This window comes from Megascapheus bottae, chromosome 14 (genome assembly GCF_031878675.1).
Source record: "Megascapheus bottae isolate mThoBot1 chromosome 14, mThoBot2.hap1, whole genome shotgun sequence".
Taxonomy (NCBI): domain Eukaryota; kingdom Metazoa; phylum Chordata; class Mammalia; order Rodentia; family Geomyidae; genus Megascapheus; species Megascapheus bottae.
Window position 1 is genome coordinate 6,937,148 of NC_143522.1, and position 26,162 is coordinate 6,963,309.

At 46.5% G+C, this 26,162-nt stretch overlaps 1 protein-coding gene across 4 annotated transcripts; it reads right to left on the minus strand.

Moving 5' to 3' along the window:
- Window positions 1-875: 875 nt before the first annotated feature.
- Window positions 876-25,658, minus strand: Plek2 (pleckstrin 2). 4 transcript variants are annotated; one of them, XM_090344322.1, is made up of 12 exons: window positions 24,819-24,841; window positions 24,486-24,539; window positions 24,160-24,222; window positions 15,894-16,274; window positions 9,266-9,430; window positions 8,119-8,300; window positions 6,637-6,728; window positions 6,090-6,277; window positions 5,766-5,867; window positions 4,346-4,429; window positions 2,696-2,774; window positions 876-1,417 (listed from the first exon to the last, which is right to left on the minus strand). In XM_090344322.1, the coding sequence occupies exons 4-12, from the start codon at window positions 15,933-15,935 to the stop codon at window positions 1,290-1,292; spliced, it is 1,062 nt and encodes a 353-aa protein (XP_090200448.1). In that variant the 5' UTR covers window positions 15,936-16,274; window positions 24,160-24,222; window positions 24,486-24,539; window positions 24,819-24,841; the 3' UTR covers window positions 876-1,289. The 4 variants fall into 4 exon arrangements, with proteins under 4 accessions (XP_090200448.1, XP_090200447.1, XP_090200449.1 ...); XM_090344321.1 differs by lacking the exons at window positions 24,486-24,539; window positions 24,819-24,841 and adding an exon at window positions 25,607-25,658; XM_090344323.1 differs by lacking the exons at window positions 24,486-24,539; window positions 24,819-24,841 and adding an exon at window positions 25,607-25,658 and having other exon boundaries at window positions 15,894-16,311.
- Between the last annotated feature and the right edge of the window lie 504 nt (window positions 25,659-26,162).

The window sequence follows — 26,162 nt, forward strand, 5'->3', positions numbered from 1 at the left end:
AAATTCCTTGGCATATATTTGTTTCAGTTTCAATGTTCATTTTAAAACCAGAAATGTATACTTCTATTTAACTCTTGAGATTTTATGTTGTCCCTTTAAGAGCGCTCTGACCCTACATCTACATCTCTTTCTGGGAAATTGTGTTTTTAATTGTACTGAACTTGGGGCTTGAACTCAGGGTCTACTCAAGGGTAGTATTCTACCCCCCTTGAACTACAGCTCCACTTCCAGCGATTTTTGGTGGTTAAGAGTCTCAGAGACTTCCTGGGCTGGCTTTGAACCACAGTCCTTAGATGTCAGCCTCCTGTGTATCTAGGATTACAAGCACAAGCTATCAGTGCCCAGCTGTTTGGAATTTTGTTTGTTTTACATGTCATGTTCCTCTGGGCAAATTCATGACCTCCTTTCTACATCTTGTAGTGCTTAAGCAGGATTTTTTCTTTTGCTGGTCCTGGGGCTTGAATTCAGGGCCTGAGCTAGACTGGCCTTGGATTTTCTTAAGGCTGGAGCTTTACCACTTGAGCCATAGCACCACTTCCAGCTTTTTCTATATATGTGGTACTGAGGGATCAAACCTGGGTCTTTATGCATGTTAGGAAACACTCTACCACTAGGCCAAAGTCCCAGCCTGAAGGCTTGTTTTCTAAAACAACAATATCCCCTATTCAAAGTTTTGCCAGCAACCCAACTTTTAAGATGAGATGTCTTAGTGACAGATCACGTGATACATTTCTGTAGTCAGCTTGCATACTACAGAGCTATCAGGATTTGGGAAACTTGTAAACTATAAACTTTGGACAGGAATTACAACCACCGTTGGTTTTCTATTCATTCCAGTGGAGATAATGAATTGGTATAATTTAAGAGACAGCAGCTACCTTGAGACTAGAATTTTATTTACTATTATAGCTTGGCTTATGTTAGTGTTCCAGCAAAGGAACTAAGGACACGACTGTGCTGGTGGGCAGGAGTCGGGATGCAACACCTAATGACTGTTTTAGCTTTCCAGGTTGGTAATGGGTAGATGGGGAAGGACGTAGCACCACCGAAGCTTGTCATCTGAGCAGCATCTTGAGCAGTCTCCAAAACAGTGCAAATGTACAGTGTTAACGTCTTTTCCATTGCTAGGAATCGAACCAGCACCTCAGGCCTGTTAGGCCCTCGACCACCAAGCAACATCCCCAGTCCAGCATCAAAGTCAACAGCACACATTCTCTAGGAAATCTGTCTGCAACCTGTGGTAGGAAAGTGGGAGGGCCCCTAATCCTACTCTCCCAGGTCCTTCCTGGTCAGGTTAGCTTTTTGATAGCTTCAATCCACTCTGCTCGTTCAGCCTTGCTGCTGGCCTGGATATAATAGTGCGTATCATCCTTGGTGATCACTTTGAAGAGATTTCCTTGGACATTTCCTTTAACCCCTGTGCAGAAAAATAAAAGTGGTTAAATATCCACTTTTGGCTGGAAGCAGCTGAAACTGGACAAAAACATAATGAAGTGCTTGTTTCTTACAAAGTAGGAAGACTTGGGTCTGGCATTTTCTCTTCTCCCTCCCTTACCAGCATCTTAAGGCTTCCACATTGCTGGATAGTACAGCTTCCTGCTCACCTTGAGCTAGCCACAGCCTATAGTTTTAGTCAGAGTCATACATTTAAGCATTTTGGGTTTAACTTCAAGTTAGTGGACGTTGACACCAATTTCCACGTCCCTAAGATGGAGAAAAATATTGCCTTCTACCATCACTGATTATTGTGAAATTAGTACGATAACACATGAAAGCGTTAATTCATGTTAAAGCACTATGTAAGTTTTAACTATTAAATGGAAGCTTAGGGGCCATCTGCACAGAAACTATAGGGAAATAATAAAGCTTAATAATAAAGCTTAGGGACATTCTTTGGAACAAAACCTTTCAGGAAGTTGTTTTTTTGAGGCTCCTGGGATTTGAACTTGGCCTTGAGCATAATTGGCAATTTAGGGCCTTTTCTTTTTTTTTTTTTTTTTTGGTCCGTCCTGGGACTTGAACTCTGGGCCTGGGCATTGTCCCTGATCTCTTGAGCTCATGGTTACTCCTTGAGCCACAGCTATACTTCCAGTTTTCTGGTAGTTAATTGGAGATAAAGAGTCATATAGACTTTTTAGTGCCTGGGCTGGCTTTGAACTGCAATCCTGAGATATCAGCCTTCTGAGTAGCTAGGATTATAAGCATGAGCCACCATACCTGACAATTTGAGGACTTCTTTTGGGTTAGGATCATACTCTGTAATCCACACGGGCTTCAAACTCACTTCAAGTGCTCGGATTATAGGTGTGCCTAACTCTTTAGTTGTGCTCTCAAAACATTCTCCCTCCCCCTCTGGCAGAGGGGAGTCCTGGGGCTTGAACTCAGGACCTGGGCACTGTCCCTGGATACATATTGCCCAAGGCTAGCATTCTGCCACTTGAGCCACAGCGCCACTTCCTGCTTTTTCTGTGTATGTGGTTCCAGGGAATCAAACCCAGGACTTAGTGCATGCGAGGTGATCACACTACCAGAAGGCCATACTCCAAGCCCCATCTTTCCTCTATTTCTGAAAATGGCTTCAAAACTCCCACCATGTCTCACTGAGGGAAGCCCTACTTGGCTCCCAAAGCTCTGTCCTGAGTTGCAGCAGAAAAGCCACCTATATCTTCAGGCCAGGGACAAAACTGCAACTTACCAGTGGGAACGCCATTATCTTCCAGGGCTGACACAAGTGAACCACGAAGAGAAAACCCACCTACTGGCCTGTTCTCTTCCTGCAGAGGGAAAGAGGCCTCATTAGGAATTTGGTGAATACATTTATAACCATCTTCAGTCAGGCCTACTAGACAAAGCACTTCAAGTTGCTTGTAGGAGAGATGAGGCCGAACTGGAGCATCATGTAGTCAAGTCACAGTACCAATGTGGAAGTTTGAGCCTCTTTGTTCCCTGCCAGCAGCCATGGTGTCAACCCCCGGTCTGTTTTGCATTCCTGGAGCTGGATTCCAACACTCAGACTCGGCACTCTACCAAGTGAAGCATGCTCTTATGTTCAACCCTTAGGTGCCTCTTTCTACCAGTCAGGGAAAAATAATGTGCTACCTGGACATTGGTTTCTCTCACTTATAACCCTACTCAAGAAGCTGATGTCTGAGGGACATCAATTTGAAGCCAGCCCAGGCAGGAAAAGTTCACGAAACTTCTCTCCAAAACCTCAGAAAAAGCTAGAAGTAGTGCTGTGGCTCAAGTGGTAAGACGTTAGACTTGAGCAAAAGCAGCTCAGGGGCAGCACCAGCTCTGAGTTCAATCCCCAGGACCAGCACCAAAGAAAAAGTGCTTACAATTCACATTTCTGAAAACGGATAGCTTTCCTAAACATTTAGACACTTTGTCTTCCCATGTGTGCTAGCATGAAATCGCAAGGCCCAAAGTCATGTTTCATGCTATCTGGATAATTCAGAGCTGTTTTACATTCACAGTGTCTCATGCCCCAGAGTTCCTTCCATTAATCATCAGTTTCATCCTGAGATGGGAGCAAAGCAAGAAAGAGAGGGCAAAACACAAAGCAGTTAAATAACGGTGTCAGCGATACCACCGCGATGCTCAGGGAGGGCAAATTCAAAAGAACAGATCTACTACTAGAGGGATGAGGGCAGCCTCAGAAAGGAGATGTAAGGTGGCCTTGTGAAGACCATGCACTCCGCCTGACAGGGTCTCAGGGGGCCTTAGCAAGCTCTTGACTTTGATTAGAAGTTCCTGACCAAAGACTCGGGGACAAGGAAACCCATCTCTTCACTATCTCATGGTCATTCACTCCTGACCCGGCACGCTTTAAACCATCATCCTTCGTCTCATCCTCCTAACTAGCTAGGATTGCTCCTTAAAACTCATATCTAATTAACTAGCCAAAATCCAGAAGTGGAGCTGTAGCTCAAGAGGTAGAGTGCCAGCACGGAGTGAAAAAAAAAAGCTAAGGGATAGCAAAAAAAGTGAATTATGACCAAAATATTATAGAATAAAAAGAAACCACAATGAGAGGTGGGAACAGAAGTAGGGCCTTTTGAGTAGAAAATGAAGGGAGTCTCAGCAGCAGCACCACCTCCTGCTCCCTACCCACAAAAGATACGTTTCCTCTCAGTGAAGACCCTTGCCCACAGGAGATGGGGAAGGACACACGAGAATCCACTGACTGCACAGCAACCCTGTGGCAGGAGAAAAGAAAATCTTGACCTGTGGCAGGAAAGATGGTGCCTGGGAGATGTGATAGGGAAGTCCCCAGAGCCCAGCCTGCCCTTCTGGAAAGGGTCTGGGAGCGTAACAGCCTTCAGGGAGCACACAGTATACTCACTTTGGAAGGGTCATAATAATGCAGGAAAGCTGGGTCCTTCCTCAGAACAAAGCGGCGCACCTTCCAGTTTTTAATTTTGTGCCCCTGAAACAAAAGGTTCAAGACTAACTGGTGATAGTTGTTTGTTTTTTCCTGTTTCTACACATCTACCTGTTGCCAAATTCCAACATTTCAGCCTGTCCCAAAGGGACTACATTCTAAAGACAACATGCAGAAAAGCCAAGGACTTCAATGACATGTCCTGGAGTTTGCTTGACAGGATCTCCCTGCTTAGTGACACCTTAACAAAAGCTCAGGTGGTAGAACACCAGCCAATGAGAAAAGCAAACATCACATAGAGGATTCGAGTCTTACTATCAGACAAGAGGGGAAAAAAACACTCTCACATGTAGTTGACAAAGCTAAGAAGTTAACACCAAGAGAAATGGGGTATATTACTCTGATACCACTTGGGGTATTAAGAAAGACAAGGAGGGGACCAGAGTTATGGCTCAGGAGTTAAGCACTGGCTTAACATGTACAAGGCCCTGGGTTTAACCCCCAACTGAAAAAATAAAAATACAAATAGAAGCAGGTGTCAACTGGACTGAAAGTTCATGGGCCCACCTGAACCCAAGGCCCTCACCCTGTAAGGATCAACTTAGTCCAAAAAACAAACCTATAGTTGCATTTTTATTTGTGTATTTTATATGTGTGTACACATACACAGTAAAATCATTACAGCATTCTAAACCAGAAAAGGAAATGATCTCCTTTAGTATATGATATAATCTAAAATGCATGCTATTGATGTGTGTATGTAAGAGAGAGAAAGGGAGACAGACAGACAGACAGACAGAAAAGAATGACTTTTTTGCCTTGCTCTAGGTCACAAACCTTCCTTAGCTCCACCTCTCCACACCTTCTTCATGTTCCTCCAGGGACCATAGTACCTCCCTCAACAAGGACCTTGTCAGGTCCTTAAGAAGAAAAAACATGGTAGACAGGAAGCTACAAGGATGGTAAAGAATCTAAGAGCAAGAAGGGGTATCAATGTGTGTGAAGTAATGCTCCTGTCTGGCGAATATAACTGTAACCCCTCTTAATTATAATAAAAATTTAAAAAGAAAAAGAATTTAAGAGCAGAGAAGGATCCTGCTATACAAGAAGCAGGTAGCAACATGTGAATCCAGGCAGTTACGCAGAAGCCACTTTTCTATGTAATAATTACATGTGTCTTAGTCTTTCTAGAACAACCTTTGTGCCTAGTGGGGGGGGGGGTTCTGAGAGTGAACACACCCATCTCTGACCTGCTTCCTGTGGATTGTGCTGACAAGGAATGTTCTCAGGCCTTGTCCCCCCTGTCTCCCCCTGGCTCATTCCTGCCTCCCCTGAATGTACCCACGGCCCACTGCCCATCTCCACCCAAAGGCAGCCATACCTGCTTGGCTAAATAACCTTGTTTGATCACTGTACCACTTAACTCCATGGTGATGAGACTAATTTCTTCCTTGGGACTTATCTTCTTTTTATAGCTCTCGGCCTGGAGGGAAAGGAGAGTGAGCACTTGTGACCAGAGACCCAAGCCCAGAATACGAGGACTGTGAGGGTTAGGGGAATTCTTCAATACCATGGGATAAAGGTAAAGCTGTACCCCATTCCCTAGACCCCTGGGCCCCAACACTGTGTATGCCCCCTCCCATTCTCCTTCTTCCTGTTTCCTTCCCTTTGTTCTCATAGCAAGAAGAACCCACCCTTAACTTACGAAAGTGTATAAAGCCGTGGAGTCATCCACAAACTGCTCAGCCAGATCCCCTGAGCGGATGGCGCCCACGCTCCGGACTCCCACAGGCCTGAGGAAATTCTCCTCCAGGAGCACTGAAGCCAGAGTCACAGCCTCCAACCGGCTAGCTGCAAAGCTGTTGGAGATGAGCCAATCCACCAGGGACGAGCCTGTACCAGGACAAGAGAGACACCTGTCAGACAGAGGCTGCAAGCCCAGTCACCACCACCTTACAGGGCTTGGTCAATGACTTCATTGACCTTAAGTTCCCGGGAAGCCTCAAAGCTCTCTATGCAAGTGCAGATGGGGCTCCACCAGCTACACAGAGCCACGGCCACACCCACATGCTGCCATGTCCTACCAACCTATGCTCATCAGACAGCTCTGGTCTCAATGTGGGCTGGTCAGACTCCTGGCTCACACACACACACACACACACACACACACACACACACACACACTCACCTCCATCACCAGGTCCCAAATTTCCCTCCATAGCCCAGCCCAGACCTGGGACAGTCAGGCTCACCCAGAAAGGTCTTTTTGTAGGTGCTTCCCTGCTCCATATTGGGACTTGACCGGATTCCACTGCTGCTGTCGTGCATCTTGTCCACGATGCGACTACATGGAGGGAATGTGAAGGAGAGGGGACCCTAAGTCACACTGATAGCTACCAGGGAGCAACTGTGATTGCGTGGTTCCTTATGGCCTGCCGCAGGCAGTCTAAACTCTTCCAGCTGCTTCTCCACCTCCTCCCCCCACCTCTGGAAATCCACCCAGGCCCCACCCTTCCCTGAAGCTCCTCCCTCGCCTGCCACAGCTCAGCAGCAGCCCCAGAACCAAAGCAAGTATGCCACCAAGACTGGAGGACTGCATGTGGAGTTTCATGAGCTCAGAAATGAACTCACTCCACATATGGAAATTCCTTCCACTACAGTCTCGCCTTCACCTGCCTGTCCTTCCTTCTCTAGGGGACAGTTGCTACCACTGGCAGATTGTGGCACAGAAGACCTCTGAGACGAGTCTTGTTTATTCCTGCAATGCCTCTGCTAAGCACCTAGCCCACTGCACAGCATACACAGCAGACATCAGTAACTACCTCTCCTTTTTTCTTTCTTTCTCTTTTTTTCTTTTTGCCAGTGTTGGGCTTGAGCTCAGGGCCTGAGCACTGGCCTTGGGCTTTCTCAAGGCTAGAGCTCTACCACTTGAGCCACAGCGCCACTTCCAGCTTTTTCTATGTATGTGGTACCAAGGAATCAAACCGGAGTCTTCATGCATGCTAGGCAAGCACTCTACCACTAGGCCAAACTCCTGGCCCCAACTATCTGTTTTTTTATTCCTTGAAATAGACACCTAACCTGGTGCTGGAGTCTCCTGCTTGTATTCCTAGCTACTCAGTGGGCTGAGATCTGAAGATTGAAGTTCAAAGCCAGACCTGGCAGAACAAGCCCACAGACTCATCTCCTATGAACCATTAAAAAGCCACAGTGGTTCAAGTAGTAGAGCAGCAGCTTTGAGTGTAAGGCCCTGAGTTAAAGTCCCAGTTCTCCTACAAAGAAAAATCTACATATCACGTACATATTCATGAGGTACTAAATAATTGTTTCAATGAACGAGGAGCCTCATCTAGCAAGAAGGCAATTCATTTGCTACCAGTAAACAATACACTATTCTTGCTAGGAGGCTGCAAATAAGAACAGTGTCTTGGTTGATGGAGATTCCTGGGAGCTATGTATAGTCCTAAGCACTATGCCTGAAATAACAGGGGGTTCTCTACCTCCATTACAGAAGTGAGCAGAAGTGGCAGGGGCCCCAAGAAGTTATATAGGAGAGGAGTGGGGAGATAAGGCCAATCCTGGGCAGAAAATACAGTATCACCAGGTTAGAGGCAGCTGATGACCAACTTGAAAGCACGAGGTGTTACCAGGAAGACCTTGTAGCACCACAGAGTCCCTTTCCCATTGCACTGAGGCCAGGATGGGTGAAGGGGCCAGGCAGGCTGGGCACTCACTGCAGACTGATGTGAGGGGGCAGCTTGAAGGAGTTTTTCAAGATGTGGAGTTGCTGCACCTTCCCCGGCTGCCCTGCATGGATCGCCCCTGTGATCTCAAAGGCCCAGGCGTCCCTCTCCTCTCTAGAACAGGCCTCCAGGAAGTACTCTGTGGAAGTCCGGGTCTTCAGCTTAATAAGGAGCTGTGGAAAGAGATAACCAGTCAGAACAGCACCCAGAAGCAGATCAGGCTGGGCGTGGTGGCTCACGCCTGTAGTCCTACCTACTCAGGAGGCTGAGATCTGAGGATCACGGTTCAAAGCCAGCCGGGGCACTAAAAAAAAAAAAGGTCCGTTATCCCCAATTAATCACTAGAAAACTGGAAGTGGTGCTGTGCCTCAAGGGGTAGGGTGGTAGCCTTGAACTTAAAAGCTCAGGGACAGCACCCAGGCCCAGAGTTCAAGTCCCACAACAGACAAAAAAAAAAAAAGCAGCAGATCAGGAAAGAATATTGGCAGGAGACAGGACACAGCCACAGCCAAGTCAAGCACCTACACTGTGTGGACTGTTGAAGCCCCTTGCCAACAATTACAGATTCGTTTGGAAATAATCCGGTGTCTGCACACATGTGGCCTCCTAAGAAAGACTCTCTCTCTTTCTTTATTTTTGTGCCAGTACTGGATTTGAGATCATACCCTGGGCCTGCCCTTAGCTTTTCCACTCAAGGCCAGTGCACTCTACCACTTGAGCCATAGTTCCACTTTTAGTATTGCTGATGAATAGATAAGAAATTTAAACTAATGAATTGGCCAGTAAAACTTTTGGGGGCCCAGGCTACCTTTGAACTTTGATCAAATCTCAGCTTCCCGAGTAACCACAGAATTACAGAATTACAGGCTTGAGCCACCAGTTATGAAGCTGCTGGGGTTTTTTTGTTTGTTCGTTAAATAATAGATCAGTGCCCTCCTCAAGTCACTTGAGATAGTCAGGTTTAGCTACTTGCTCAGTCACAAACATGTATTGTAGTAGAGCGGAGATTTGAACACAAATCATTCAATTATATCTGAGCTCTTTCCATTGCCCGCCTTCTCTACAGAGAGCACAGGAAGAGATACGGGGTGGAGGAGTGGCTGGGGCAGGAAGTTAGACAGCAGAGTCAATCACTTACTGGTCGGTTTTCATAGTCCAGGCAGGGGCAGGTGATGGTGCAGCCATCCAGAAGGATCCGGCCCTTGGGGGTTGCCATTCTTCGACCACCCTCAAGCTTGTAATACAGCAATGTATTCTGCCGAAGGATGAACCACCGTGCCTTCCAGTTGTGGACAATATGCCCCTAGGCACAGACAGGAAAGAAAGCAAGAGGAAATTATACACAGGGACACAAATCTTGTTGCTCAGGGCAACCCGACTACACAGGAACACAACTGTCCAACAGTGCTTCTTCTCAGGCTGACTCAAGTCATCTCTTTTGAGATGACTTCTGCTTCCCATTGGACTTCATTTTGTTTTCTTTTGCTCCAGTTGTAAATCATATGTGTGTATGAGTGTGTATGGGTGAGTGATGCTAGAGATTGAGCTACACCTCCAACTTCTCATCATAGATCTTGAAAGAAACTAACATATAAGGAAGGGAACAACCACTCCCCATGATCCTGCTATTAGGAGACAGCTATCATCTTTAACATTTTGTATTCTAGTATTTTTTTTTTGGTTTGCCTTTACTTCCTGATTTTTTTAAATTAGGACAATATTGCACAGAACTGTATTTTCTAGCCTTGGTTTTCTCTTGCTCAGCACTGTCTCACGACATTACATTTCTTACCATCTATTGTTTAATGATCACTATGTGAATGTATAATTTACTTGCCAATTTTCTGTTGTTTGTAACTGAGGCTTGTTTTAATTTTTTCTGCAATTATAAATCATTCTACAGTGGATATCCTTGTATGTATTTTAAAGTTCAAGATAGTTGGTGTAGGCAGAGAGATTGTTTCTAGAACAGATCAATGGAGGAAAGGCTGTGGAGTAATCAGAAAGGAATGAGCTTGACACACACTCCAAAAAAACCATTGTCTTAGCCAGGTGCTGATGGCTCATGTCAGGAGGCTGAGATTCAGAGGATCATGGTGCCAAGTCAGTCCAGACAAACAAGTCTAAAAGACTTTGTCTCCAAAATAACGAGCAAAAAAGGCTTGATGTGTGGCTCAAGTGGTAGAGTGTCAGCTGAACAAGCAAGCCAAGCAAGCTTGAGGCTGTAAATTAAAACTCCATACAAAAGAATGATGAAAGAAAACAAGGAAGGAAGGAAAGAAGGGAGGGAGGGAGGAAGGGAGGGAGGGAAGAAAGAAGGGAAGAGAGGGGAGAGAAAGACAGAGGGAGGGAGAAAGGGAGGGAAAGAAAAGCACCTTGGTATATTTTTCAGTTTAGACAAAGTTTTAATCCTGAGAGATGTACTTTACCTTCATCGAAGACCCTTTCCCTAATTCGCCCATTTCCATCCCTTCTCATATTTGCAGTATTGTGACCTAGTCCATGCCCGGCCTATGTTGTAAAGGGTTAGAGAATTAGAGTTGTGGAAGGAACACTGTACCAGAGCTATACTTGCATACTACTGTGCTTTGTTGGGCACCAACAATCTGAACCCAAGTAGAGTTTACTATGGCAACCGAAGAAAGCTTGTAACAATCTGACTGGAGGATGCTTTCTTCTTGACATAGAATCTACATGTAACCTGAAGGTTCACAGCTTTACCTGATACATGCAGACAAGTTTAATGAAACAACAACAACAACAAAAATTTGGATCTGACTCCTCAGCTATCCACAGGTCCTAGACTCAAGTCCCCATTTCCTGTAGGCACCCTACTTGAGGGGGTCTTGGCATAGCTGGTCTGGGGTGTCTGGGTGCTTAAAAATTGAAGGCAGGCAAGGAGCTCATCAGTGCCTGTAATTCTAGCTACTCAGGAGGCTGAGATCTGAGGACTGGAGTTCAAAGCCAGCCTGGGCAGGAAAGTCTAAAAGACTCTTATCTCCACAAAACTGGAAGTGGCACTGTGGCTCAAAAAAGCTCAGGGACAGCACCCAGGCCCTGAATTCAACTAGCATGTGTATCAGAACCAGCATGCATGCATGCATGTGCACACACACACACACACACACACACACACACACACACACAAATTTAAGGCAGTAAATTGCTAACATCCATAGCTGTGGCTGGTAAAGGGAAAGAAAAATACAATCTGAGTTGATGGAGCCATGGTGGTTTGGGGTGAAGAGAGAGAGGGCAGAACTATCTTAAACCCAAGCTGGTGTGTGATGGCTCATGCCTGTAATCTTAGCTAATCAGGAGGCTGAGATCTGAGGATCAAGGTTCAAATCCAGCCGAGGCACTAAAGACCGAGAGACTCTTACCATTAACCACTAGAAAATGGGAAGTGGCTCAAGGGGTAGGGTGGTAGCCTTGAACTGAAGAGCTCAAGGACAGTGCCCAGGCCCAGAGTTCAAGCCCCATGACCCCTCCCCCCAAAAAAAGAACCATCTTAACACTTAAAACCTAGGTGTTGCGGAATGAACTGTGTACCCTTTTACATTTATATTCTGAAGCTGTAACCACCCAAAACTTAGCATATGACTGTATTTGAAAATAGGGCCTTTGAAGAGTTAGGCAAGTTAAAATGGAGCCAAAGTCCAATCTAGACAGCTGCCCTTGTAAGAAAGAGGAGTTTGGACCCAGAGAAACACTAGGAATGTATCCAGACAAGGAAAACACTACAAACACAGCCACAAAGCCATTAGCAACTGAGAAAAAAATCTTCAGGAGGAATCAAACCTTTCTAAACCTTGATCTGAGCCTTCTGAGTTCCAGCCAAGGCTTTGCCATCTCAGTATGGCAGCCCTAGCACCCTAATAAGATAGGGAGAAGAGGAAGCAAGCTAGAGTTATAGGGGGAGAGGAATCTATCCAACAGATGTGAGCATAGGTACAGCATAGAGGTGGTGCTCTCTCTTGGACATAATGTTACACTTTTAGGAATCCCTTACACTTAGGGGAAAAGAAATAACCAAGCATCTGCCAATCATAGGCATAGAGCACTGATGGGTATATGACAGCAGCCATATGGCAAAGGATTTGATATGGCAAATTAAATCCTTTGCCAAGGACAACAGTAGCAGCACAGTTTTTTCTGACATCAAAGCCATGGAGTTAGTAAGGACAAGTGCTCAACAGGGCCAGCAAGAGATTCCCAGTAGAATCATCTTCTGATAAGAATGATGCCTGGGCCGGGAGTTTGGCCTAGTGGTAGAGTGCTTGCCTAGTATACACGAAAACCTGGGCTCGATTCCTTGATACTATGTACACAGAAAAAGCTGGAAGTGATGCTTGTTGTGGCTCAAGAGGTAGAGCTCTAGCCTTGAGAAAGCCCAAGGACAGTGGTCAGGCCCCAAGTTCAAGTCCCAGAACAGGCAAAAAAATTAAAAAAGAGTTTCATAGACTTTTCTGCTTGGGCTGGCTGTGAGCCATGATCCATCCTCAGCTCTCAACTCCCTAAGTAGCTATTTTAAAGATGAGGAAACAGGCCAAGAAGGCCTTGCCCAATTTTTTTTTTTAAAGGCAGAGATGGGATTTACTATGGGATGAACTTGATCACCTCAGAATCCTTTCTGTGAATGTGATACTCAGAAATAAGATGAAGTCACATAGAGCTAGGCACTAATGCAATATGACTGGTATCCTTAAAGAAGAGGAAAATGTTAAGCACTGAGAAACATACAGGAAGATGACAGTCATGTGATCATACAAGCAGCAGTGGCATCTATAAGTCAAAGACACCAAGTTTGTCAGCAAGACCCATAAGCTAGCCAGGCAAGGCTTCTCCCTGACCAGGCTCAGAGGTCCTGAATAAGGCCCTGCCACACCTTGACTCTGGCGCTTTCAGCCTTCAGAACCCTTTCTATGTATTTTCTATCATATGTATTTTTTTCTTTTACTCTTATCTTGTGTCTTTTTACTGTTTGGATTTTAGTACTATAAGCACTTACAAACATAACCATCATCTAACTAATCACTGGCTTACTTGGTCATGTTTGTATTTCCAGTTTCATAAATAGCATTTTATTCATAAAGTGTTCGCAGTATTTCCCTAGGATAGATACCTACCAGTGAAAGTCTCAGGGCAAGGCACTGCTCTGAGCCGTGAGGTCTGCAGCTCTCTTCCCAAGCAGAGCAGTCCAACTTGCTGCTCTGGGCTTCCTGCCCCTTGGTTTTCAGAGAGCCACGCCCACTGAGCTTCCTGCCTTTTGCTTAGAGCTTATTTCTTTCTTGTCTGGACCAGATTAAGTGCCAAATCGTTCATGCCTCTGCCTGCCTGACTCCAGCATGGCCCCTTGATGACTGTTCAGTTCCCTGGCTTCCAGCTCAGGCCTGTCCTACCTCTAGGCTATAAACTCTCCAAACCTTCCTACTCCTGCTGTTACAGCCCTGAACTCTCTCCTATGGATGTGACTTCTGCTCCTTCTGGAAGGAAAGGAGATACAGAGCAGTGATGGAAGGGTCAGAAGGCAGTGAGCACAGGGAGGGTACCAGGGCCATGCACAGGGCGGGAATGGGTGTGGCTTCCACTTGCCTCTGGGTCAGGCTCCAAATCCTAGATTTGGAGTTGGTCTGGATTGAGGAAGAAGGGTTTCAGCCTAGCCCTGTTCTTTCTGTTTTAAGGCAGATTCACTGACCTCTCCTCACTTGTCTGGATCCTCTAGCTAGGCCATCCAGAAGAAAATGCCCAGTCTTCCTGCCTGTCCATATTTTGGCACGACACTGATCAGCTCTCTATGTGGTAGGAAATCATGCAGATAACTCCGAGGGTGCAGGATAAGACTCACACAAGACCGATCTGAAGGGCTTGTCACCCAGTCAACGCCACTCCTCCACAGGCACTTACCAGAGCCCAGCCACCAACCATCAACCAGGACACACGCCATCCCCTCACAAGCTACAAGACAGTGAGAAGCAGCAGAAGTTCCTTCCTCGTGGTCACTCTGAGGTGCAGCCACCTCCACAGACCCTGAGGGACCATGCCAGATCAGTCATGATGACACAGAGTGGGCTTGCAGGACTGGGAATGTGGCCTAATGGTAGAGTGCTTGCCTAGCGTGCATGAAGCCCTAGGTTCAATTCCTCAGTACCACATACACAGAAAAAGCCACAAGAGGCACTGTAGATCAAGTGTTAGAGTGCTAGCCTTAGCACAGAGAGGCTCAGGGACAAAGCTCAGGCCCTGAGTTCAAGCCCCAGGACTGGCAAAACAAAAACAAAAACAGAGTGGGCTTGCAGTTGTCGACAGGCTTATATCCACTCTGAGCCTTGATCTGGACTCAGCCTCTTTGCTCCTAGCGTTGTGCAAATAGCACACCATCCTCCTGTATCAAATAGGGAAGCCACATAATGAGGACAAGGAAGAGGAAAATTCTTTGAACCTTTTTGCTGCTGAAGCTGAGCAATGAGAGGGATGAACCCCTTGTCCCTTATTCCCATCTCACACAGGTATAAAGCCAGATGAGCCAAAAAGTCTCAGACTCAGATTTATCAAATGTAAAGTTTGAGTTAATATCAAAGTTAGTTATTTTACTGGGTGCTAGAAATCAGACCCAAGGTCTCAGTGCCCGCTAGGCAAGTCCTCAACCACAAAGCTGCATCTCCAGCCCTCACAGTGATTTTTAAAATACCTGACTTTCAGCTGCCCTTTCAATTGCTTTCTACCTTGATCCTAGACATTGTATTTTTTTGACTGGACCCTTGCTTTTGATGAGGCTATGTGAGGTGATGGGGAAAGACTAAAAGCTTTCATCCCACATGAGCTCACACTAGGTCTGCACAATGAGTTTCATCTCTCTGACCCTCAATTTCCTCATCTGTAGCAATACCCATTATACATGGTACTTGGTGGATAGGATAAAGGTTGGAGGAGATGGTGGCAAACATGTTGCTTTAACCCACTGTACTTAAATAGTATACAACTTATAATTGCTTTTTCTCTTTAAATTGACATACTAGCTGTGCATATCACTGGGCTGTGATGCAACTTTTCAAAGCATGTGTGCGATGTGCAGTGATCAGAGCAGGATCATGGGTATATCTGCCGCCTCACAACCCTCGCGCCTCCGCTGTTTTAAAATACTCACTAAATTGTGAGCAGCCATAGTTATCCTATTGAGTTATACAAAACACTCCAAGTTTTCTTCTTTCCAACTGCACTCCTGTACTTTTGCACCTCCTCCCTGTCTCTTAGTCATGATATTCATGGTATTTTAGTAAAGGTGTGTGTGTGTGTGTGTGTGTGTGTGTGTGTGTGTGTGTGTGTTTGCATGCTCGTGGGTACTGGAGCCTGCTCCAGGATCTGCTGAATACTTGACCTGCCACTGAGCTGCACCCCAGCCCCAATACATTTAAGACACCCACAGTCCGTTCCTGCTGCCCTCCCCTCTCTCCCCCCCCCCCCACCGGCAAAGCTCAGGAACCACACTGAGAATTCACCCTGGCGGGTGCCAACCCCCTCACCCCCACCACCCTACCCCCGATTCCTACCCAAAACTCGGCTTTGGAACCAGCGTCTAAATACCCGTGGTCCCCACGGGCACCCAGCCCGGCGCAGAGGCGTCCCAGGCAGACGGAGCCCCCACACACTGGAGCTGGGGTGCGCGGGTCCGGGGCGCACGGGTGCCCTCCTGCAGGTGAGACGGGGCGGGGGAGCGGAGGCAAGCCCCAGCCTGGACACGGAGGCAGAGCTCCGGGAGCACTCACCCTCTTCACGAGAAAGCCCTCCTTCAGCACGCCGTCCTCCATGTCACCAAGCCTGGTGCGCCGGCTCCGATCCTCGCGCGCTCAGCCCGCGCCCAGGGCGCCCAGGAAGCCGCTCCGACTGGGCCGGGAGACGCCGGCCTCCCTGGCACACGTCCAGGGCGGGAGAGCGCGGCCTCCCGGGCAGGAAGTCGGCAGGATGTGTGCGGTGACGTTCCCAGCGGGAGGTGAGCCAGGGCCCCGGGTCAGTCCTCGGGGCACGGAGTCTGTCATCCCGCCTCCGCTGTCCCCCCACCTGGGGCGGGGGTGCCCATCCCGGCGCCCACCCCTCCTCACTGCTGCTTGCCTGGATTTCCACTGGTGGCTCCGGATTCCTGTGTATCCCTGGAAAGGTTTCAACAATCTGGAACCGTCCCTGAGCCTAGAGGAAATGGACTTGGAAACTGGACAGGGTGGAACTGAGAACTTTGGCCTGGCCCTCAGGCAGGAACAGGGAGGCGTCACAGGCGCGCGTACACACGGCAGGGCCCTTGACCAAACACACACAGCCTCCTCATTAGTGGGAAATTTAAGAAGGTACCAAGGAACTCAATCTATTTCAATATTATAAAAATGCAATATAAAAAATGAATGCCAACTGCACCCTAGTGGCTGTAATCTTAGCTTCTCAGAAGACTGAGATCTGAGGATTGTACTTTGTAAAGTCCATGAGACCTAGCTCCAATGACCCAGCGAAAAGCCAGAAGTAGAAGAGTGATTCAAATGGTAGAATGCCAAGCCTTGAGGAAATAATAAATAAAATGCAAAAGAGAATAAAATCCACAAGGAAGTAACTATCAAGACAGGATCAACACAGTGTCCTCTCAGGCCATATTGACACCTGAACCAAAAGGAAACATCTGTTTTGCTGATTGACCCTGGGTCAGTCACCTTTATCTCCCTGTCAAGCCTTCATTAGGTAAAGGGAAAGCCTTTCGAGGACTAGAAGGAAACAGAAGGTTCTAGAGTGAAATAAGGGAATCCAGCCTGTTGCAAAGGCAGGCGTATCTTTCAAAATCAACCACCAAGCTGACTCCTCATCCCACTCCCCAAATACCCCTATCCTGGGGCTTCTGCCAAACTACCACCCCAAGGAGCCCTGGGCACTGTGTTGCCAGAGAACTGGCCCACTGGCTTTTAGGCCTCCCAGTCAGTCCAAAACAATAAGGTTTCCACTTGCTTCCTAGTAGTAGGTATTAGGTTTTGTTTAATGTATTGCTACCCCGTGAGATGGGTTTATTATCTCAGCTTTCCAAGCATTCAAATAACTTGCCCAAAGTCACACAGCTCCAGAACATTGTAAGTGCATCTGCTTCTCAAAGGAACAGCCCAGCTCTGAAAGCTGGCTGCTGTCAGACCCAGGACAGGAGAGGTTAGGAGGCCTGATCTTCTCTAGTTGCTTCTGCTCTTCCCTCCCAGAGCATTAGAAGGGGAGGTGTTTTCTTTGGAAGTAAAAAAGATTTGTCCTTTCTCCTGGTGGGTCTCCTATCAGGAGCCAGTTAGGGCATCAGCACATCTAGAGCCTGCTTCTTCACAGGGAAATCCCTGGCGCAGCCCACCCCATCTGACTCACTAGACCCAGGGTGTGAGTCAGACCCCTTCCTTCCCTGGGCTGTGGTAGCCAGCAGCCACCAGGGAACCATGCTGACATAAGCCCAGTTCAACCACAGGGAGGAGGTTGGAGAAAGAAGGAAGCAGACAGCACTCAACAGCTGTGACTGGAGAAGACAAAGAAGATTAGGAAGCTCCAGAGTCAGGATTTTTCTTTTCATGTGAAACACTTCTATTGCTTAAAAAAAAAAAGTAATTGACCCCAGGGCTTCATGCATACTAAGTAATATTCTACTACTGGACTAACTACATCTCTAGCCCATAAACTTTGTCTTGGTCTTTCAGGTAGACAGCTCTCCCTCTCTGAACTGGAGGCTGATTTAAAAAAAAAAAAAAAAGAGTCATAACCCTCTCTCATAGTTTTTCCTTTATGTCATGAAGGGCCAGATGATATGCTAGCGGTGTAGGAAACTATTAGTGTTTGTGTGAAGGTGATTCAGAAGTCTGGTGTGAAATGCCACCATTAGATAGTCATTCCTTTAACCTCTGAAAAGGATCTTCTTAAGATACAGCGGAGAAGGTAAATCATGGAGCCTTTTTCACATGAATAACTCAATTCCATGAGTTTATCACAATCACAGAAACATAATTTAACCCTCCAAAAGCATTCTATTCAGATACTTCATTTTATAAATGAGAGACTTCCCCCTACACATCTAAGTTCAGAAAAATAGCTTGTCCAAATAATCTAGTTAGTGGCAAAATAGAGACAAACATAAAACAGAGACAAACATACACGCCAATGGAGTTATGTAGTTGGAGGTTGATTCCTGACAAAGATACTTCCTGCAAGAATGACCAGTCTGGGACAGGCTGGTAAAAGCATGATTGGGTTGGCCTAAAAGAACTTACTCTACAGAACTGGAAAAGACTTCAAAAAATACTTCTACAGGTTGGGCCAGGAGTGTGGCCTAGTGGTATAGTGTTTGTCTAGCGTGCATGAAGCCCTGGGTTTGATTCCTCAGTACCACACACAGTAAAAGCCAGAAGTGGTGCTGTGGCTCAAGTGGTAGAGTACTAGTCTTGAGAAAGCTCAAGGCCCTGAGTACAAGCCCCAGGACTGGCAAAAAAAAAAAAAATACTTCTATACTTCTATAGGTAATGAGTTAGCACATATAGCTCAAAAGCATGATCTTAATGACTGCATAAAATATCCTCATATATTTAATCATTTCCATTTTGGTTAAATGTCCCTCTTCTTTAAACTTTCTGTTTTTTTTTCCCTTGAACTCAAGATAATCCTGTCTCAGTGCTGAGATTATAAACATGTGCCACCAAGTCCTTCACTAAAATATAATTTTAGATCCAAAGATATACATTTTTAAATTATTTTTTGTGTGTGCATGCCAGTTGTGGGAGTTGAACTCAATGCCTAGATATTATCCCTGAGGTTTTGTTGCTCAAGTCTAGTGCATGAGCAGCCACTAGTACCAGGCAAGATTTTTTAGTTCTTGATAACTATCATTAAATTACATGTGTACCATGTGATATCCCTATAACAGTGTATGGGAAGGCCAGTCTTGTGGTGTCCCTCTGGCACCAAAGATAATATTTTTGGTCAACTGCTGATTTCGTCAGAACCAACAGGAATCATTCCCAGTGGCACAGTCTGTGTTATCTCTGCCAGGTGAAGCCCTGCTCTCTGGAAACAACCAGCTAGAGAAGTTCACCTTGGAAGAGACTCAGAACTGGGACGCTGCTGAGGAACAGGAAGGAAAATCCCAGGCTAGGACAGCATCCACAGGATCTACCACTTGTGGCGCATGCTTGTAGTCGTAGCAACTCAGGAGGCTGAGATCAGAGAATCATGGTTTAAAGCCAACCTAAGCAGGAAAATCCATAAGACTCTTAACTCCAATTCACTGCCAGAAATCTGGAAATGGAGCTGTGGCTCAAAGTCATAGAGCGCTAGCTTTGAGTGAAAGAGCTCAGGGACAGCAACCAGGCCCTAAGTTCAAGCCTCAAGACTAACAAAGAAAGAAAGAAGGAAGGAAGGGAAGAAAGAAAGAAAAGAGAAAGAAAGAAAGAAAAAAGGAAAAAGGGACAAGGAGTGCAAGGGCCTGGATAGCCAAGACACTCCCTGGAGCCACATAGAAGGTGAGCAGAGGTTGGAGGGGTCCCTCAGGGGAAGAGTGTGCATGTCAATCCCGAACTCTGCAAAAAGAAACAAAAAGAAGCTAGCGTAAAAAAAACAATTGGGAGGGGAAGAGGAGAGAAACTGGGTGTATAGGCAAAGTGTTGCCTAATTCATGCAATTCATTGTTTTATCCAAGAGCATCCATTCAGGTGAAATAAATACAGCCAGTCCCTCAACTCAGGATGATTCAACTCATTCAACTTTTCCATGGCACAAGAAGTAAAAAAACAGTCAATAAAGTCATTATCTTTTCCCTGGCTGTAACTATATAGTATGCAGTCTGATATTCTCAATCTCTCTCTCCCTCCCTCCCCCCACTAGTAGTTCTAGGGTTTTAACTCAGGGCCTTAAGCTTGCTAGGCAAGAACTCCACCACTTGAGCCCCTCCCTCCTTTTCTTTCTTTTCTTTCTTCCTTCCTTCCTTCTTCCCTCTCCTTCTCTCTCCCTTCTTCCTATCTGTCCTTTCTCTCTCTTCTTTCTTTTCTTTTGCTCTTCTTTTTTTTTTTTTGCCAGTCATGGGCTTGAGCTCAGGGCCTGAGCACTGTCCTTGGACTTTCTCAAGGTTAGAGCTCTACCACTTGAGCCTCAGCACCATTTCTGGCTTTTTTCTATGTATGTGGTACCGAGGAATTGAACCCGGGTCTTCGTGCATGCTAGGCAAGCACGCTACCACTAGGCCAAACTCCCAGCCCTGCTCTTCTTTTCTTTTCTTCCTTTCTGACAGTCTTGTTACATAGCCACTGAATTCATCATACTCTTGCCTTACTCTTGCCTCAGCTGTATAAGGGCTGGCATTCCACAGGAGTTCCACCATACCTTGCTACAATACTTTCTCAAAGCTGGGCAGTGCCGCAGGCCACAGCAGCCAGTCAACCATGCTATCACGGGGGAAAGAATGGATTCTGAACAGTATTGCTTAATTGATGTGTGGTAGGTATAAGCATTGAATGAATTTTCAGTTTATAATATTTTAAATTTATATCAGACTTACTGAGACAGAACCCTATCATAAATGAGGACTATCTACCTTCATTCTCTCATCTAGCATTTCCCTCACTCATTCCCACAGGAGAGCTGCTTTGAATCTTTCCTAAGTGAACCTTGTGGAGCTGACTGATCTAGTCCCCTGCTCCAGGCTAGCTGCTCCTTCCTGCAAACCCAAGGACTTCTTGGCTTAGAAGGCCTAGAACTCCTCCCTGCACATTCACACCCTGAATGCCATGTTTTGGTTCTACCAAGAAAGCTGGAAGAACTTGAGATTACAACTCTTCCTATGAAGCTTAGGCCCGGACCAGAGTCCAGATTCCCCACTGCAACAGTGCCGCAAACCCTTCCTGCTCTCCACAACTCAGCCTAAGAAGAAATGTTCCCCAGCTCGGGAAGTGCAGGGGGGGTAGGTGGAGCAGGAGTTTGATGACTCAGCCCTGTGAGCCAGCAGGGCCCAACCTGTTGGACATAGATAAGGGCCCCTCCCTCCCTCTCCTGCCTCCTTCCCTCCCTTTCCTTCCTTCACCTCCTTCTCTGAACATTATTGGTGGAAATTAGGCTTTCCTTTTGCTTCTTTTTTTTTTAATTGCCAGTCCTGGGCCTTGAACTCAGGGCCTCAGCACCACTTCTGGCTTTTTCTATGTATATGTGGTACCGAGGAATTGAACCCTGGTCTTTGTGCATGCTAGGCAAGCACTCTACCACTAGGCCAGACTCCCCCTTTTGCTTCTTTTGATGTTCTTCCCTGCATCGAAAATTTAAGAAGGCCGTGGCTCAGAGTCATACAGTTTCAGGAACAGGTGGGAAAGAAGGGACATAATAACCTCTGCCTGGGGCATCTGAGGAGCTCAGGGGGGAAGGGGGTGTCCTGAGTTAATCTTTGTGACGCTCAGGGGGGAAGGGGGTGTCCTGAGTTAATCTTTGTGACGGCGCAGGCACACCTGCCCTCCTGCATCGGAGGTGACCATCTAGCTGATGATCAGAACCAAGCCCATCCATGCCACAGGCTTAACAACAACCTTGGTTGTTTGGGATTGTTTGTGACACACATGTGCGCACATGCTCACACATGCTCACAAATACACACACACACACACACACACACACACCACACACACACACACAAACGTGGGAGAGCAAAGGACTCATGCTCAGTCCCTGGGTACAAAGAAGGACAGGCTCCACACAGGACTCCTTCCCTAGATGTTTTCTCTTCACACTCAGCCTCTGCCCATTTCTAAGCCACTCCCAGCAGTACTGCAAGTACCCAGATAGGGACTAGGGGTGGAAGGTCCTCTGTAGAGGAAGGGTAAATGGAAATGCTTCTTCCTCCAGAAGTTGTTTTTTTTTGGGGGGGGGGGAGAGGTGGATTATATTGGAACTTGAACTCTGGGCCAAGGCCCTATCCCTTAGTTTTTTATTGTTGTTGTATTCCCCACACTCCACTCTTCCCACTTAAAGCTTCTTCTCTATCATTTGAGCCATAGCTCCACTTCTGGCTTTTTGCTGCTTAACAGAAGCTAAGAGTCTCAAGGACTTTCTGCCCCAGCTGGCTTCAGATGACAATGTTTAGGTCTCAGCCCGAGTAGTTAGGATTACAGATGTGAACCCCCCCAGTGCCTGTCTCCCAGGGGCTTTGATTGGAGGTCTCCTTATGTTCAGAACTCTCTCTTTATAACCTAGATGGAAATCATTTAGGCAAAGAGCTGGCTGTGAGTGCTGGAAATCCTGGAGCTTCTAATCTTCCTTAGGCCAGAGTCCTTGTGCCAGCAGAAGACCAGCTTCTCCTGCTGTGGAGGAGACTCCAGGAGAACTACCACTCTGGGTGCTACGATTGGCTGCCCACCAATCCAGCCTGGCCTCACACTTGCATGCCGGGGCTGGCATGAAGTCTCCTGGATGAGTGGTCCGTGCAGCAGCCAGCTCCACCCATGGGAAGGGCTGCCAGGTGCTTGGTACAGCAATTTAGAAAACTAAATAAGAAGTGAAGGCACTCTCAACCATCTCCATCACTCCTCCGTTCATAAAGAACTAAGAAGCATGGGACCAGTTAAAGGTGGCTGTGAACTTCTGGGGTTTAAAAGTGGGAAAATTAAATATGGTAAAATTCTGATTCTGAGCAGTATTACTATTCCTATTCAGGAACTGCTCTAACCAGGAATCCCCAGAGGACCTGGAGTGGTGGAACAGCATGGTGAGCTGGTAAGCGCTCTATAGGCCAGCAAAAGGGACACAAATTGATTCACTCAGAGTGACTAAGGGCAAGGGATAGGAAGAATCCTGCAACAAAAATGTAAAGCAGCACTGGCTCAGAGACAGACAGGTGCAGGATCAGGCCCTGAGAACCCATGCCTCCTTAAATTTTGCACTCAGTGCAAAACTCAGTGCCTGCTCTAGTGTGAGTGGATGATCTCAGTTATCTGGAGCCTTTGATCCCCTTGAGGATGCCTGCCACCTTTGTTGTTCTAGAACTAGAATGAAGGCCATCTCCTCACATCAGAAATTTCAGATTCCGTTAAAGATAGAAGAAATGGGAGAAAATAGCAATGACTGATAGTACAGGCTGTGCATCTGTTCTTGGTAAGGCACCAGGCTGACTCTGGGAACGGGACTAACCAGCTCTTAGGTGAAACTGATCCCACCGGTCAGGGAACACCTTGAGTGAAAAAAGGTTAGATGGCTTTGAGTAAGCAATTCAAATCTTGAAACCTGAACCCAGGACCAGATACATGATTTGCAGGCCCTGAGGCAAACTAAAAGTATATACTCTGAGTTCAAAATTACTAAGAATTTCAAGGCAATAGCAGAATATTAGAAGAAAATGCGATGGCAGGCACTGGTGGCTCATACTTACAATCCTAGCTACTGAGGAGACCGAGATCTAAGGATGGCAGTTCAAAGTCAGCCTGGGCAGGGAAATCCCTGAGACACTTATCTCCAGTTAACCAGCAAGAAGCTGGAAGTGGAGGTGTGGCTCCAGTGGTAGAGTGGTACACTTAGGCAAAAAAGTTAAGCAAGAGTGAAAGAGCCCTGGAGTTCAAGCCCCAGGACTGACAAAAACATACAACAAAAAAAGCATGGGCCAGTATGATGGCTGAGGAAGAAAGATTGGGTGATCAAGGACCATCTAAGCTGGATAAGGAGATCCCCCCCTAAAAAGCCAACCAAAGCCAACCAAAGCCAACCAACCAATCAAATGAACACAGCACAGGACTCTTTAAAGTACAGGGGAGCACGTGCAATAGCCCGAGACTCAGGGTTGTCAAGAGGACAAAACGAATATAACTGTGTTAAAGCACTTAGCGCCAGGTGCATGGTAGGTCCATGAAAATGTTCATGATCTCATCATTGGCCAGCCCAATAGTTCCTCCCTGGACATCTGGGAGGAGCTATTTCAGATTGTGAATTTATGGGACTATTATTTCATCTTACCAAGGAGGAAATGGAGCCTCGGGTAGGAAGTAGAAGCACCTATGTTGGCTGAATGAGGCTTACCTGTTGCAGTCATACGCAGGCCTCCAGAGTGGCACTGGAGGGCCTATCTTTCAGGGCTGTCTTCTGTAAAGGCAAAAAAAAAAAGGTGACTACAGTGGTGAGTTAACTACATCTCTCTATATTGCCATAAGTCCATATGGACTATAAGGTAGAATCCTGTGATTAACTGGAAATGGAGTCTTGCAGACTTATCTACCTAGGATGGCTTCAAATCCTCCAAGGTCTCGGCCTCCTGAGATCACAGGTTTGAGCTGCCAATACCCAGCTATAATTGCATTTTTTCTAAGGATCAGATCAGAAGTTGGGTCTAGTGGTAGAGCACTAACCTTGAGAGGAAAATGCTGAACGAGAGCACGATGCCTTGAGTTGAACCCCCAGTACTGGCATTAGACAAATAATTAAAATCATTACATATTAAAAATAATAGGGCTGGAGGTGAGATGAGCAAGCAGGCCCTCCCACCCAGAGTGTGCAGCGCCAAGCCTCCTTTGTGCTCTTCCCATCCTTTCCCTCCAGATGTCACCTGATCCATTTGAGAAAAGAAATAGGTGGAATCTGGGGTGTCCAGCCTCAGCAAAGCCACCCCAAGAGCTCAGTTAGGCAACTGGTTTCCTATACTGGCTCATCCCCTTCCTTCTATACTTATTCCTCAAACCCACCTCAGTGACCCCTCTTCTCAACCCAAGTGAGGGTTGGCCCTTAGGTAACCACTAGTTAATAGTGGTTACTAGTGATAATAATATCTTCCATCTTTGGGGTCCTATGCAAAGTCACCCATGAATCCTAGCAGCCCTACAAGGTAAATTATATATATGTTGCATTGTAGGCAAAGGAACTTAACAACGTTGTTTAGGTCTCATATCAATTGCAAGCTCTTAATGTCTGAGGTGCCCTGACATGGTCCACCATGTCCTATGGAGATGAGCTTCCAAAAAGCAGACAAACACAGAGGCCCAGCGCTCCAACTCTCCAGAACTAACAGAATGAATAAATGAGTGAATGGAGACCAAGGCATTTCAAAGGGAAGTATAACTCCTGGTTTCCATCTGGGTCCTTAGGTCTGGAATATTCTATTGTTTCCTGAGGCACTTCTTCCCAGGATACTGCTGGCTTCTGGAAATGCACTTGAATACAAAATCTATAACCTATGCTGTGTAAGACTTTACAAAATAGACCTGTTGGAGAACTATCTGTGTTTCCCTCAGTGTACCTGGAACATTGTGGGAGAATGACATCTAGGTAAACGAAAGCCCTATATCCTATATACTAGCCTCAACACTCAGAGTATTTCCATTTTTCAGTTCCATCATCATTTATGTGTTTGTTGCTGTAGCAACAAATATTACTTATCTGTCCTAAGCAGAAGTTGGGGGAGAACCTTTGCTTGCAAGACTGAATGTTAAAAATTAAGTAAGCTGTCTCTAGAAACCTCTAGGGTAGTACTTACAATATGGTTTTGTGATTACTTCTTCATCTGTGGTACCCCTCAGCCACACCTCTCTGGACTTTACACTGGCAGATTTGTCACAACAGAGGCCTTCTGCTTCACTAACTCCTAGCACAGCCCCACCCATGGTGCTGGCAGAAGAGAGAGCTTCCAAGGGGACCAAGAAAGGAGGTAGGGAGGGACCGGGGATGGGGAGAAACTGTGCCCATGGTTAGAACTAAAGGACTTGGCAAGTACAGTGGCTTCAGGGTGTCTACAGTGAAGGAAAGAGGAAGTGCTTCGCCTGTGGAAAAATAGGAGAGAATTGTGGTGAGCACTGGTATGGGCTGGGCGCTGGCGGCTCCCACCTATAATCCTAACTACTCAGGAGGATGAGATCTGAGGGGCACAGTAAGAAGACAGCCCAGGCAAGAAAGTCTACGAGACCCTTATCTCCAATTAACCCCTAAAAACTGGCTGTAGCTCCAATGGTAGAGGGCTAGCCTTGAGCAAAAGAACTCAGGGACAGCACCCAGGCCCAGAGTTCAAGCCCCAAGTCCACTACTACCACCACCAC